The following is a 16,120-nucleotide window of genomic DNA, read 5'->3' on the forward strand; positions in this document are numbered from 1 at the left end:
TGGTTCCTTAAGAGGGGCAGCAGATTGACGTTTTAGTAGCTGCAGGGGCAACTGATCTGGCCTCATACCATTAACAAAAGCTGTGCTGGTACTGCGAATGACTGACAGCAAGGGGAAACTATGGCCACTATTTTTCCTGAGGTCATGCAATTCTAGTGTATGTGGCTCAATAATTATGTATTCTCTTGAGGAAAATATTCTGGAAGTAGTCTGTGCAGGATATGGTGGTTGATGTGCAGTGACCAATTTCAGACTGAAGCTCTGTTAGTTCATTTGCTCAGAAGGGGAGGCCAACAGTGTTTGCTCCCTCTCGACCAGCTGGCATTAACAGAAACAAAGTGCACACTCTGCAATTTTTGTCAAATGATCTTACAGAAATTATTCAGTAAAAAAAATTCATTTTTATGCTACTTGCAGCTTTATATGTCAGATTCATGATGTGCCCATCATTCCGTTTAGGGTCATAGTATTGTATTTGCATGAAAGGAAGACACTGTGCAAAACTCAAAAAAGTTTGCAATGAAAAATTGAAGTTGCTATGATTTTGGATTTGGTGCATATTCCATAATATGTTGCTCCATATGAAATTTAGCTAACGTATTGAATTTTTCTTTAGACACCGGTGGAGGTCTCTGTCACCAATCAAGAGAAAATCGATCTGATGTAGCACACTCATTTGCCATGCGTGTCAGCAATAAATCTAGAGTGAAATATCCACAATGTCCCCCATATTTCATAAACAGTTGGAAATATTGAAATGGGATTTTCACAAATGGTGGCATGCAAAGAAGACAGTATTTTTCCATATGGTTATTATACAAAATCTCGTTATCTACCATGTTATTCCACTAACTACAGACTTTTTTGATGAAAGAACATAATTTTTAAGGGCCATTGATAGTGGATGAGATGCTGTGGGTTTTGGAACAACATAAACGAAGACACACACATTAATTTTTGTTCCAAGCATATGCTTTATCATAAGCTTTTGACCTTAGTTTTTCCTCAGTTCCTCACTTAATAAATAACTGTTTCAGAATTTTCTCACAATTACATCTGCACAACATGTCAGTGATGTGATTTTGTATAAATTCTGCTGTGCTTTGGCAAAAGAAACAAATTTTAATGTGATAACAACAGAAATGTGTAGGTTCGACTCAAAATTTGCCACTTATGTCGCTACTCCGAAAGTTACAAATGGTTAACAACCTAGGCAAAAATAAATCACTGCATTTGTTGCATTTTCAGCAGAATTCTTTTCAAATACTAAACAAAGCAGGGGTGACAGATCTTTTTGAATGGTCACCATGCAAGTGTGTGTGTTGAGGGGCTCTAATTAATATTTACAAAAAATGTGAGTGCAGGCTTTAGTTTAGAACGGCACTTCTCCTACAGTGCTCGGCATTTTCCCTATAGCACCTGACCACCACCACCACCACCCACCACCACCACCACCACCACCACCACCACCACCACCACCACCGCCGCCAAAACACCACTCCCCATATCTACCAGCCATGTTACTTTATGTGGTCTCTATAACAGTCCTCCATTCAGATCTCCAGGTAGGGACTAATCTGGTGGATGTTGTCATCAGGAAAAACAAATCTGGCATTCTACAGGTTTCAGGATGGAATGTTAAAGCTCTTAACTGGTCAGGTAAGTTAGATGATTTAAAATGGAGGTAAATAGATTGAAGTTAGATATAGTGGGAATCGGTGAGGTGCAGTGACAGGAAGAACAAGACTTGTGGACAAATGAGTACATGGTTATCAACACCAAAATGAATAAGGGTAATGTAGGAGTATGTTTCTCAGTGAATAAGAAAATTGGAACATGGGTAACAGAATAGTGAATGCATTATAGCAATAAAGACAAGTAACAAGCCAAACACACTGCAGTAGCAAAAGGTTTGTGCCAACTAGCTCTGCAAAGGAATTATTCACACATTTAAGAGAAATGAAAATTTGTGAGGGGGCACTGGAATTTGATACTAGGCTTGTGGGAGAATGTGGACTGAGGGAAGAGAGTGAAAGATGCAGCCACTTAGTAGGATTTTCCACAGAGTATCATGTAATCATCACTAACACATGGGGGTCTTCCATACTCTTGGCCACAGTCTGGCAGATGGCCATCCATCTTGATGGACAGCTGGTCGCTAGTCATACCAATGTAAAAAGCACCTGAATAATGAAAACTGAGACCAACAGCTGTACTGCAGTACAAACATCATTCATTCAAAACACAGTACAAGTTTCGAATAAATGTTTGAATTAAAATATAACAGTTGGTTTGAATTTTCATTATTCAAGTGCTTCATATCTGGCTGCTATCCCACTGTCTTCATTCGATTACCTGGTAATACAAAAAGATGTGCAATGGTGGCAGCAGTGCAGGTATATGACATAGCTGCTTTCACAGGCAGCCTGGCCTTTGACAGGGCAGTATAAGCCTGTGACAGAACTGGAATAGGAAGTTGTCAGTGGTTGGATTGGGCAGGTTTTGCACACAGATATGATGCCTGTAGCTACGAGATTGAGATTAGGAGTGGCTTAGGCAGATTAGGATATTGTAGAGTTCTGGTGGGTGACAGAACACCACTTAAGGAAGAATATGAAAGTTATTGAGTAGTATGTCTTTCATTTCAGGGCATGATGCTCGGTAACTAAAGCCCTGATAAAAGATGTGATTCAGTTGCTCGACTCCGGGATGGTATTAGGTGACAAAGGAGGCACTCCTTTTTGGTTGGTTCTTGAGGTGGTGGTGGTGGTGGTGGTGGTGGTGGTGGTGGTGGTGGTGGGAGGGAAATGTGTGTTTGTGTTTGTGTGCAAATGAATGAACAGTTCTGTTTGCAGACGAGGTCTGGGGGGAGGGGGGCAAGGAGGAGAGTGTCTCTGAAGACCTTGGTGGGACCCTCAGTATAGAGTGTTTGTCCTTTAGATATTATGTCCCTGGGTGGCCAGCCTGTTTTGTGAGTTTATTGTGGGCAGAGGTGTGGATAAAGCCTTCAGAGAGGAGGTGGTTAGCATCCAGGAAGATGGCATGCTGGGTTGACGAGGACCAGGTGAAACAGATGGGAGACAGGAGGTGTTGAGGTTGTGAAGGGATGAGGATAGGTTGTCCTGGCTCTGCTTCCAGATCATGAAGATATCATCAAAGAACTTGAACCAGGGGTTTGGGGTTTAGGGAGGCTAGGAAGGTTTCCTCTAGATGGTTGCTGGTGCTTGTGGCTGTGCCACGGATTTGTCTGTATACCTTCTCTTCAAAGAAGTAGTAATTTTGTGTTAGGATGAAGTTAGTAAGGTGTATGAGAAATGCGGTTGTGAGTTTGGAGTCTGAAGAATGTTGGGAAAGCTGGTGTTCAATAGTAGTAGAAAGACCAGGTGTGTGGGGGATGTTGATGCATAGGGGAGTGGCATTAATAGTGATGATCAGGGATTCAGGAGGTAAAGGGGCGGGAATGGTGGAGACGCAGTGAAGGAAATGGTTGGTATCTTTGATGTGGGTGATGTGGGAGGCTACATTTCTGCAGACACACACACACACACACACACACACACACACACACACACACACACGCACACGCACGCACGCAAATTTTCCCACCACCCCCAAGTACAAGTTACAAAGGAGTGCCCTGTTTGTTACCAATTACCACCCTAGACTGTAACAAATGAACCATGTCCTTTCCCAGGGCTTTGATTACCTATCATGATGCCCTGAAATGAGGGACATCCTACCAAAAATCCTTCCCACCCCTCAAGAGTTGTTCTGTTGCCCACCCAAGCTCCACAACATTCTAGTCCATCAGTACGCTACTCCCAATCCCAACCCCTTGCCACATGGATCATATTGCTGTGGAAGACCCAGGTGCAAGACCTGCCACATCCAACCACACAGTCGTATCATACCCCATCAGAGGCCAGGCCACCTGTGAAAGCAACCACGTCATACACTAGTTTTGCTGCAATCATTGCACAGCTTTTTATATTGCCTGGTAATCCACTGTGGACAGTGGAACAGTAGCCAAAGATTCAAACGTCATTATTTGAAACTGGTAGCATGTTTTGATTAAACAATATTTGAATTAAAATTTTCATTATTTAACCGCTTTTTATATTGGTATCACTACCAACCAACTGTCCACCAGGATGAACAGCCACCCACACTCTCCACTCCCAAAATCATCCTATGGTAACTTATTGTGCCCAGACCTTCCACCCAACAGCTTCCACCTCCTCTGTTTTATCACCTCCTCGCTATTCATATCCCCTCACCCTGATTGTGTTCTGTCTCTGTCAATGCACTCACCTGTCATTCTCCCTCCCTGGTCAACACTCCCCCAGTCTCCCAATTTGCACCTGGCAGCCTCCTTATGCCTCCACCTATTCCCTGCGTGCGTGTGTGCGTGTGCTTTGTTTTGTTTTGTTTTTCCTTACGCATTGGCTGAAAGCCAAATGTGTAGCAGTCTTTCAGTTGTGCCTATCTGCAACTCAGTGTGTCATCTTTACTCTGAGTACCAAGCTATCCTTCCTCTAATATCATTAAAAGAACATGTGCTGAGGTATCAAGTGATAGTCAGTTTGGTGGACAGACCATTGTAGAGAACTGCATTAGACCAATTTTTGGACTGAAGGCTGCAGCAGTGTGATACATTTCAGTTTCTAATACCTTGTCTCTGAAAATTGCAACACAAAGAAGAACAAAAGTGACTGAAATTATTTGCATACGACAGATTAGGTACATGAAATACACAAATGATTTAGAGCATAGAATGTACATGATGTCTTGACTCCAAGAATTTGTGGAGTGGAAGTCCCAGAAGCTGCAATCAAAGCCTGTAAGCACTGTGGCAGGGAATCTATGATGGGCTATAAATGTTTTTGAAGAATCATTGACCGTGCAATTTTACAGTTCCCAAATTATCAACAGTGGTTTTTGGAGGTCCATATGGCAGTTTAAATGACTGTCATGTGAGAGTAGTGTGCAGACTATAATAGTGGTTTGTTTGTTCCCCACTACATCTGCCTTACTAAATGTGGTCAAGCAGTTTTCTGAAGGACAGACAGTACATTAGGCTCTAAAATGTCCCTGATACAATGGTCTGCATTCAGATTGGTCTCAGTATGTAATAACTGACACCTTGAGTTGTATCAAATTTTGAAGTCTCCTTAGTCTCCTGTCACGCAACATTCCAGACCGTCAGGTTTTTAGTGCCATGTTGATGTTTCACATACACAATAATTATTATAGAGTAAGATAATGCAGAAATTGTTGAAGAACAGTACCTTTGCAACTCAGTACTGTTTTTGTACCCATTGAAACCTCAGTGTTTACTAGTTCCTAACCAATGGAAGCTCTCAAGTCAGCTTGCAGCAGACTGTATCAAATTAATAACACAGACTGTATTCCCTTGTTTTGTCGAATCTTTTGCATTTCAGATATGACCTATGAATGTTCACACTCTGTACCTGCCTCAGTGTGTTCGCCATTTCTGTGTTGAAATCACCACAGATAGCAATTCTTGCCTTACTCTTACTATTAATTCACATTTTTCAATAAACAAATTTACATAAATGTCTGGTGACCTATATAGACTACCTACCACTATATTTTCAATCATTAGTTTTACATGACTAAACTCCCCATCTAGTTCTGAGGAGTACATAGATACATTAACTATGGAAAATTGTATTCCTTCTTTGACAAAAATTCCAGCCCCACCATTCTTTCTCTGTTTTCTTCATATCATGTCTCCCACAACATATCCTTGGGGAACAAATACATTTATTTATTCTCGAGCTAACCAGTGCTCACATACGCATATATCATCTCAGATACACATTTAATGTGTACAAGCTCAGTGTTACATAAATGTTCTAATTCTAAAATCTTATTTCTAATACAACATATGTTAACTTTCCAGAAAAGTAGGTAGGTTGTCTCTGTCTTTATCCCTCTGAGAGCAATCATTTACTGCTGGTGTGTTTTTACACACCTTCACAGTTCAGTTCATTCAGAGGACCCTTTCTTAGCACCTACTTTGATGAACAGTAATATATACATTAAGGAGTTACCCTGTTCTCTGACAAAGCTTAACTTCACAGTATCTGCTTATGACTCTAAAATTGTGTGACAGTCACATGTCAGTCAAAAGGTTGATGTCAACCAATTGCTCATGGAATTTCTAAACTGTCACCAAAAAAAAAAAGTTTTGCAGTTCCTTGTGTATCTAAGGAAATTTGTGTACTTATATTCAAGGAGTTGCAGGGAATGAAAGAGTACTAAGCCTTGTAAAAGTAAAAGAATAACTTTCCTGTGAAAGAAAACAGAAACAACCATCAAAATAAAGGCAGTCCGTTTGAAAGTGAACATAGCTGCACGACTATGAAGTTAAAATCTGTTGCTTAGTAATATTGAGTACCATGCCACTCTGCCCAATGCATTTTTGCAATGTAGAATGTATGGCATTCTTTTGTGCATGCTGTCCATAATTTGGTGGAGACAACACAGCTCAAGTCTGTCCCGGTCTTAGATGGCAGTCCTCCTAAGTTCATGTAATATATTTGGAGCCTTCCAATGTTTCGACTGATCCCAAGCATATTCAATCAGGTTTGTGTCAGTAGACCCTGAAGGCTAGTCCATTGATTCCTGCCCCTTCTAGAAATGTGTTGTAACATAGTAGAATCGGTCCACACATTCTTAATATAATGATAACATGGTCATTCTGGGTTAATCAGAGTTTGTGATACCCATATCGTATATTGTATTTATTCAAAGTAGGCAACATTCAGCTTTGTATGTGCACATAAATATGCAGTACTAACACTTACACTCTTGATACCTTATATTTAACTATTTTTCAGTTGAACTGTTGAAAAGTTCATGAAGTTATTCAATTGCAAAACATTTCATCACCATCAGTACATAAACAATACCAGTACTAAGACTTCACAAATGTTTAAAGTAAGAGCTGTTGGTTCTGTAAAAATTAATTGATGTAAATTTGCTGACAATATGTTACCATATTTTAATCCGTAGTAATGTCATAGTAATTTATATTTTTATACCTGTCTTTGTTAATGAAATTAATTTTGTGTATTTATGTCATACCATCAGTGATCTTAAAGTTATTATCTAGTGCAAAACTTTGCAATATATCAGTTAGCCTTATCAATACAAAATCTATCAAATTAATAAAACTCTCATTGTAGTTTAGTAAAAAACATTTAATCAACAATGAGAGTGTGTGTTGTGCATTATTGTGAATCATTATAAGGCACGTGGTTGAAGCATTATCAATCCTAAGTGTATTTAGGTGATGTGAAATCCAACCAAATGTATGGAAAAGTCTATAAAACCACTGTGTTGCATACACATTATTTAAGTTAGAGCTGAACTATCATTTCAATACTGCTTAACAAACTCCAGGTAAAGCTGGAATGAGATTTTCACTCTGCAGCGGAGTGTGCGCCGATATGAAACTTCCTGGCGGATTAAAACTGTGTGCCGGACCGAGACTCTAACTCGGGACCTTTGCCTTTCGCGGGCAAGTGCTCTACCAACTAAGCACGAGTCGTGCTTTGGTAGCTCAGTTGGTAGAGCACTTGCCCGGGAAAGGCAAAGGTCCCGAGTTCGAGTCTCGGTCCGGCACACAGTTTTAATCTGCCAGGAAGTTCCAGGTAAAGTTAATCAAACAATGTGGATTTCATCAACTGCTTTACACCTGCCAATAAAGAAGTGATGCACTGCAAAATACAAGGAATGTGTTTGACACATTTCAGTGTTCACAAGATGGGCACAGTGTGCTAATGCATTATTGTTTGGAAAGACAGACCCATCACTGAAATGTTGACTCAAGGGCTTAACAATAGGTTCAAGAATCCTGTCTTGATACTGCACAATACAGTCATAGATGACACTGACACAAAAGATGACAGAACTGCTGAACTTTGGGGAGTTCATATATGACACACATGTTGGTAGCTGATGCCACTAATATTATGTACTCAAGAAGTTTCCTTACCCACTTCCTGCCCACACTGTTGTATGGGGCAGTTTGTCTGTCAGTTCACAATGGGTGCTCAGAGGCCAAATTGATCTTCTGAAAATTATTGCATACTGTCTGTTGACACATCTCACCCAATTGTCTCCAAAGTGTCTGTGTGCAGAACTGTTAAGTTCTCCTCCAAGTACTTATGGGATATAACTTATAGTTAGGGGTTATCAGCTGGTGTTGTTGACTCTGGGCAAGTATTGGGAGGCAGGTCTTAATGTTTTGCCCATTATAGTGGTTGAGTGTTCAAATGATGCTGTGAACTTAAATTTTGATGGCAACTTCCAGTGTTAAGAAACTTACTAGCTGTGAATGATAATATGCACACAGTTTGAGTTTTAAATAGCTGTGTATGGTGCATTGACAAACTTGCCAGTCTACACAGGATCTGTTGTACTTTTGCACTCTACTGAATTGTTCTGAGAATGCAAGTTCATGTTTACCTCCATTATTCAGGAGGCTGCATGTAACAATTTCTTATGGTCACAAGAGTACTGTGAAAGAGGCATCTTACCAGAAAACAAAACCCATGCAAGTCATAAGGATGGTGCAAAACTGAGCAATTAACATAAAGTTCCACTCTGATCATAAACCTGTTGGAGAGTATTGTGCATTAGTCTGCAGATACTGAGAGGTCGGTGATGGTTAGTACCAACACTGGTATTGCATATATTTACCTTCGGGTATGTATGTAAACTCTGACAATGATTTTTCTGTTTAAAATATATGCAGTGTATCTTACATCAGACTGTTGAAGGTGTAATTAGTTTGTCGGCATTAAGTAATAAAGTACTGTAAACCACAAACAGGATTACATTTCACATTACTAATCTTTCATACTGGGACCAACAATAAGAAATTAGGCAGAAAATGTGACATCTATCTATATCCGGATCCTGCTCCAGCTACTGCCACATCTGGGTGCTGATGAGTCCTCTCCATTTGGTCCGGTCCTCCCACTGTTTTCCTTCCTCCACTTGTTGCCATGTCACACCTCTCCTTTCCACAGATATTCTCACTCCACCGTGTTCTTGGGCGCTCTCTAGGTCTTTTTCCATCCATCTTTAGTTCTTCCATAATTTTGGGGAGTCTCTGCCCACTCATCCTCTTAACATGCCCATACCAGCTTAATCTATTTTTTTTAAATTCCTTCTCTCATACTTTCTTGCTTAAGGTCCTTTCTAATATCTACATTCCCTTAACTGCTCTGAGAAATTCCATTTCTCCTGCTTGCAGTCAGCTCCAGTCCTTTTCTGTCATTGTCCATGTTTCTCCTCCGTAGGTGACAATAGGCAAGTAATAACTCTTATACATAAGGAGTTTTGCTTTTTCTGAAACTTCCTTATTCCAAATCAGGTGTTTTATTGTTTGGTAGAAATTGCCTCCCTTCTGTAACGTCCTATTAATTTCGTTGGTTATTCTTCCATCACTAGGTATTTCACTCCCTAAATAAGTGAAACTGTCTACCACTTTGAGGGGTTCTCCATTCAATGTAATATTTCCATTGATCCCTTTGTCTCTTCCAAATACCATTACTTCACTCTTATCTTAATTTATTTTTAATCCATACCTTTTCATTATTTCCTTCCATGCATAAAGTTGTAACTGGACATCTACCTCTTTATCGCCCCATATTACCATATCATCTGCAAAAATCATTGTTTTGCCTTTTTCTTTTACTATGTCTTTAACTGCCCTATTCATTCCCTCCATCACAACACTAAAAAGTGCAGGAGATAGAATACTTCCTTGTTTACATCCTTGTCCTATTTCAAAGTATTCAGAGTTCCCCAGTGGTGTTGTAATTCTACAATTTTGTCCTCTGTACATTGTCTTTATTACATTAATGTGTCTACCTTCTATATCTATCTACTTCATTTCTTCCCAGGGTCTTTCCCTGTTAACTGAGTCATATGCCTTTTCTGTGCCTATAAAAACCATTATCACCCTTTTGTTATACTCCCAACTTTTTTCCATCAGTTGATGGATAGAAAATAACAAGTCGATAGTGCTTCTTCCTTTCCTAAACCCATGCTGTTCTTCACTTGGCTCCTTTTCTGTCTTTTCACTTAATTAATTTACTAAAATTCTTTCAAAAATCTTGGCCATATGACTCATAGATGTTAATTCCTCTGTAGTTTTTACAAAGTCTTTTATTGCCTTTTATGAAGATGGGAACAATGTCTTCTCTTCTCAAACTGTCAGGTATTGTACTATTTCTCCACACACTTGATAGTACTCTATACAGCCAATGCATTCCCACTGGAGCTGCTTCTTTTATCATGTCCACTGATACTTCATCAGGTCCTGGGGCTTTCCCCACATTCATCTTCTTCACAGCTATTTCCATTTCTTCCCATGTAATTTGTCCTAATTCTGCTTCCCAACTGCTCTCAATTTCTCCATTATTTGTTGTTTCCTCGTGTACCTGCTCCTCAGCATTCAACAGTTTCTTAAAATGTTCTTTCCAGAGATCTTTTATATTGCCTGGATCTTCAATCACAGTACCATCCTCTGTTTACTGGTACTTCAGAAGCCTTTATTTTATTTTTCATCATTTTATAGAACATTTTTCTTCACTTCTTCAGGTTCTTTGTAAACTCTTCCCATGCCTTCCACTATTTCTTTCCACTTCTTCTTTTGCTGTATATGTCTTTTATGGTCTTCGTCATTTTTAGTTTTCCACAACTTTCTCCACGCTCCATTCTTTTCTTCTAACTGTGGTGTCATCCCACCAACTTGTCTCTCTTACTTTTTTCTTTCCAGATGTTCTACCACATACTTTTTGTCCTGCTTCGACTAAAGTGTCTTTGAATAAACTGCATTCTTTTTCTACATTGCAGAAAACTTCTTTTGGAAATTTTTGTGAGATTAATTCTCTATACTTCGCAGAACTTTCACTCTCCTTCAGTTTCCAATCCCGTATCCTCATCACTTTCTTCTATTTTCTATTTTTTGCACACTGATTCATTTTCCATTGTCCCACCAGTATTCTATGGTCTACATCTGCACTCATATTTGGAATTACCTTCACATTTGTTACTTTCTCTCCCAATTCCCTATCTACGAGACTATAATAAATTACACTCTAGGTTTTTCCATCCCAACTGTATCTGGTGTTAATATGACTTTCTCTCTTCATAAACCAGCTGTTTGCTATTTTCATTCCATTCCTCTGGCACAAATCCAGGAGTCTTTCCCCTTCTTCATTTCTGCCTCCATATCCAAAACATCCCAACACTTGCTCAAATCCCTTTGTGTGTCTGCCTACATGTGCATTAAAATCTCCCATCACTATATTAGCACTCTCCATATGGTTCCTAACTCAATTTCAAAGTCCATCTTCTCTTCTTCTCTACATCCCAGTTGAGGTGCATAAATCTGGATAACTTTTAGTGTTTCTTTTTGGAATCTCAGGTTTAAGAGTATGATCCTGTCTGATATATATCTGTCACTTTTAATACAGTTTTGTACATTCTTATTCACCATCACTGCCACACCATTTCTTCCAAGTCCGTTATTCCCACTCTAGTACAGTTTTCCTCCTCCTCTCAAATTCTTCTCACCTTTTTCCTTCCACTTCATTTCGCTTAATCCCAAAATATCTAACTTTCTCTCTTTTTAGTACATATGTCATTTCTTCCATTTTTTCCGTTGAGTGCCAGTATTTAGGTTATTTTTTAGTCCATTTGGTTTCATTTTCTTGTACTGATGAATATCATCAGTTCTCCCATCTTTCACACCAGTACATGAAGAAGCAGTGGAGTCAGATTCTGAGTGGTTCGTTCTGAGGCTCGTCTGTGTTTTGAAAGCAATATATGAAGACTTTCTACTGGCTTGTTAGGCCTAACGCAAGAAAGGATTTTCTGTTGGGGTTGTCTCACCTAGCCTTAGGAGTTTCTCCTCCACCACAAGCCAGTGGTTCCCTTCTCATTTAATCCCCAGAAGGGAGGGTTGCCTCATCTGCCAGCTACACTTTTCCAAAGTCTTTCTTCTCCGCCGTTGTTACCATTAAGGTCTTCACCCTGTAACCCTGGGCATGGGCTCCATGTTATACCCCACAGGATTAGGTCCCTGCCTGAACTCAGTCATCCTATCAGTCCGACCTACTGAAGTGTAGGATGCCCACCCCCGCAATGTGGATGCACCAGATAGGAATTACCCCAGTGGAGGAATAGGGACGGGGACCCTACGTCCCTGGAGCCTGGTTAATGATTGTGTATAGTGCCACAATCAAAAGCAACATGTGAACATGTCTGTAGGAAATTGCTTGCCCATGACCACTGAGTTGATAAATTCTGATAAAACTGGGCGTAAGAACACCAAGTCAAAAAAGTTTTGCTCTGTTAGACTACAAAAAAATAATTCTTAGTAATGAGAGTAGCCTAGCAACAACCACAACTACAGTAATTTTGGATACTGGGGTTACCAGCATCAAACAGTTTGCTTACTTCAGTTACTTGCATTCATTTAAGTGTTAAGCAGTACTATAATGATATGAAAAAGCTTTATCACTCAATGATAAGGTTATTAGAAATGGGTCCAGAGTGCTTACAAGGGCTCCTGTTATACTCTTTGCCAAGTTACCTGTCTGTGTCAGCATCCTTATATGATGATCACAATAATAGCACTACGCAATACATACATCTGCAAAGAAGGAAAGCAAGAAAGGAAAAAATCTGATGCTACAGAGCCCTATGAAAGGGTCATAAAAGTATCTGCAATTTTTGTATAAGGATTAAGTTACTGCCAGATTCAAACTTGTAGGACACAGTTCATGCAAGAATTGAAATGTAGTTTAAACTTTCCGTAACATTTCTGTTTTAGTGAATTTTCACAGAATTCATGCATTTATGCAGTTTCCAATATAGTGATGGCATGGATCTGTAATCTCCTCAATTTGGTATGTTCAATAAGTACTTGTCTTGTTTTTATGTTTTCATTCTCTTTTTAGATGTGAACTGGGGTTCATCAACTCAAGCACAGACTTATAAGTATGCTCTGTTATCTGTGCAGCAACTAAATCAAGTTTTAGAGCATGTTAAGAACTACAATCCACAAATGTTAGTTCTCACTGGCAGACCAAGCCAGCGACCACCACTTGTGCATTTTGCTCATCTCATTACAAAGAACTCATCGCTCTTGATCTGTGGTCATATCATTAAGGTATGTAATACTTTTAAGTATTTCAGTCAAAACCAAAAGCTGTTGACAATACCTATAATGAAGTCCTGTTTGAAGGGAAAAAAGTTTCTCAGATATTTAGTCAAATCTTGATAAAATTTGAAGGGGTGCAAATATTACAACTTGCTTTAAATAAGATTGTGTCTTTCTCAAAATGCAAAAAAATAGTATATATATGACTGAAATATCAATAAGTCGCACCTGTGAGCAGAGAACTCATAAAAATACTTGCGTGTAACAGTTTTTGGATATGTGAAATTGGATGGTCAATTAGGCTCAATCAGAAGTAAAGCAGGTGGCAGACTTCGACTGCATTTTCCTGGTATCTGAGCAATGAATCTGTCTACAAAGGAGATGGCCTACAAAAAACTTGTCCAACCCATCCTAGAGCATTGCTAGTGTGTGGGACACACATCAAATAAAACAATCAGGATATTGAAAATATAAAATGAGACACAGCATGTATGGTCATAGATTTGTCTGACTCTTGGGATAGAGTGACAAAGATGCTAAGAAGTCTGAGCTGGTATCTACTAGAAGATAGACATAAACAGCGAGACAAAACACTACTTAAAAGTTCTCAAGAACCAGTATTTAGTAAGGAAGCTACGAATATACAGTCACCCCATATACTCTCATGGGGACCGCAAAGACACCATTAGTCCAATTACAGCATGTACAGGTGCATTTAAGCAATCATTTTTCCTCCACTCCATATAAGAATGGAACAGGGAAAAAGTCTTAGCAAGTGATACAGTAGAAAGTGCCCTTTCTCATGCACTTCAGTGGTTTGGATATTATAAAGATAAATATATCAGTATCAGCACATTATTATTGACCATGAATAACATGTAAAAATATGTAACAATGTTGTGAAAAGGATAGTTGCTACTCACCATATAGTGGAGATGCTGAGCTGCAAATAGGCCCAACAAGAAGACTGTCAGAAAATGAGCTTTCAGCCAAGAAGGCCTTAATTGGAGATCACACACACACACACACACACACACACACACACACACACACACACACACACACACACACACACACACACACAGAGAGAGAGAGAGAGAGAGAGAGAGAGAGAGAGAGAGAGAGAGAGAGAGAGGTAGCGGTAGCCAGACTGCAGTCTCGTGTGTGTGTGTGTGTGTGTGTGTGTGTGTGTGTGTGTGTGTGTGTGTGTGTTTCTTCCTTCCGTAAAGGCCTCATTGGCTGAAGGCTTATTTTCTGATAATATTTTTGTTGTGCATATCTGCGATTTAGCACCTCCACTATTGGTAACAACCATCCTTTTCATAATAATGTAAAATTATGATTTGGATTTAAAATTAAACAAATAACTTCTTGTTTGCATTCATTTATATCAGTTTTCTAGCAACCAATACTTCAGAATACAATAATTTCTTATCCCAGAAAATAAATGTTTTTTGACTATGAACACTCAAGTACAGTAAATTTCAATATACATTTGTATGATAGTCACGGCGCAACGCCACTTGTCACTACATAGTTAAATTTGTGCAGTTACTTGATATATTAGGAAGATTAACCACAGGGGAATTTTTTTCATGTATTCAGGTCTAGTTAAGAGGGTAACGAGTCAGTTCAGCATACGGTACTTATTAAATGAATCATTGTAATATAAGAGTACAATGCCATATTGACAAACATTCTCTTACTTGGCCTGAATAAAAGGATGTTATTGAAAACAAAAAATTCTTCCATCTATTCTGCCTACCCTACCTCCTAATCTCCCCTCCATGTAGTTATTCTATTTTGTAGTTCATGGTTAAAAGTAGCTCATTATTTATTAGTACATTAAGATATAAGCATCTATAAGATTATATGAAATGCATTGGTGTCATTGCTAAATGTGTTTATAGACTGTAATGAATCGAAGACAATCCAATAGACTAATACTTGACGCCCAGAGTTGGTTCCAGTTGAATAAGATAAAAGCGTTTTACACATATATCGATGAAACAGATTTTAAAAATGGAGCAAGTGCTTTATTACAGACAGCTGGAATTGGCAAACTAAAACCAAACATTTTGCTGGTGGGTTATAAGGCAGACTGGCAGAACTGTGAACAACATGATCTCTCTATGTACTTCAGTGTCATACAGTAAGTAACAGTATTTTTTTCAAGTTTGAAAAATATTCAGAATTGCACAATAAAAATACAATACTCAGTATAATGTAACTATCACTTTGTAGCAAGGCACTGGACATGCATATTGCAGTGTGCATCCTTAGACTGCAAGAAGGAATCAGTTATTCAAATGTTCCAAGTGAGCCTGTGGATGTCATGGATGGAGTCAGTGGTGATATTCCAGATAGGACTTCCTTACAAGATAATGAAAAATTTCAAGACTGTGCTCAACAGAAGCTGTTCTCTGAATGTTCTCAAGGTTTGTGAAAGATTGAACTTTTAGGAATAAACTTTTCCAGTTCTGTTAATAACCGTTGTAAAAATTTAAAGTGGAAAAAGTAGTTGAACAGACACACACACCAAGTACTTTCTCTTAATCTCTCAAAAATTCATTCTAAGAAATTAAAGAAAAGTTGTTGTAATTCCAGTAATACCTGTAGTCATAAAACTCTCTAAATTTAATTCTTTGGTGCCCAGGTGTATTATAAACACTGAAAAGAAATGCACACACAAACAAATTGGTTCGGCCTATTTTGTACTTAGAGGGTTTTGGTTGCACACAGAAATGCTTGCAAATTTTGAATGGTTACCTTCACTCATGTATTATAGGATAATATTGTGTGATAATGCAGAATTTTTCAGTTAACTGTTCCAAAGAACAAGGGTAGTAAGAATACAAACAAATGGCATTCCTTCTCAAGAAATGATTTTATTGATAGTTAAAGTAA

The 16,120-nt window shown here is 38.8% G+C and overlaps 1 protein-coding gene across 1 annotated transcript in view; it reads left to right on the forward strand.

The window, feature by feature from the left end:
* Positions 1-16,120, forward strand: part of LOC124805276 (bumetanide-sensitive sodium-(potassium)-chloride cotransporter-like) — a 197,160-nt gene that overhangs the window by 86,986 nt on the left and 94,054 nt on the right. The window contains exons 11-13 of the mRNA XM_047265788.1: positions 13,011-13,222; positions 15,259-15,365; positions 15,458-15,651. Of these exons, the coding sequence (XP_047121744.1) occupies positions 13,011-13,222; positions 15,259-15,365; positions 15,458-15,651 (513 nt within the window). The remainder of the gene's footprint in view (positions 1-13,010; positions 13,223-15,258; positions 15,366-15,457; positions 15,652-16,120) is intronic.

Source organism: Schistocerca piceifrons, chromosome 7, assembly GCF_021461385.2.
Source record: "Schistocerca piceifrons isolate TAMUIC-IGC-003096 chromosome 7, iqSchPice1.1, whole genome shotgun sequence".
Taxonomy (NCBI): domain Eukaryota; kingdom Metazoa; phylum Arthropoda; class Insecta; order Orthoptera; family Acrididae; genus Schistocerca; species Schistocerca piceifrons.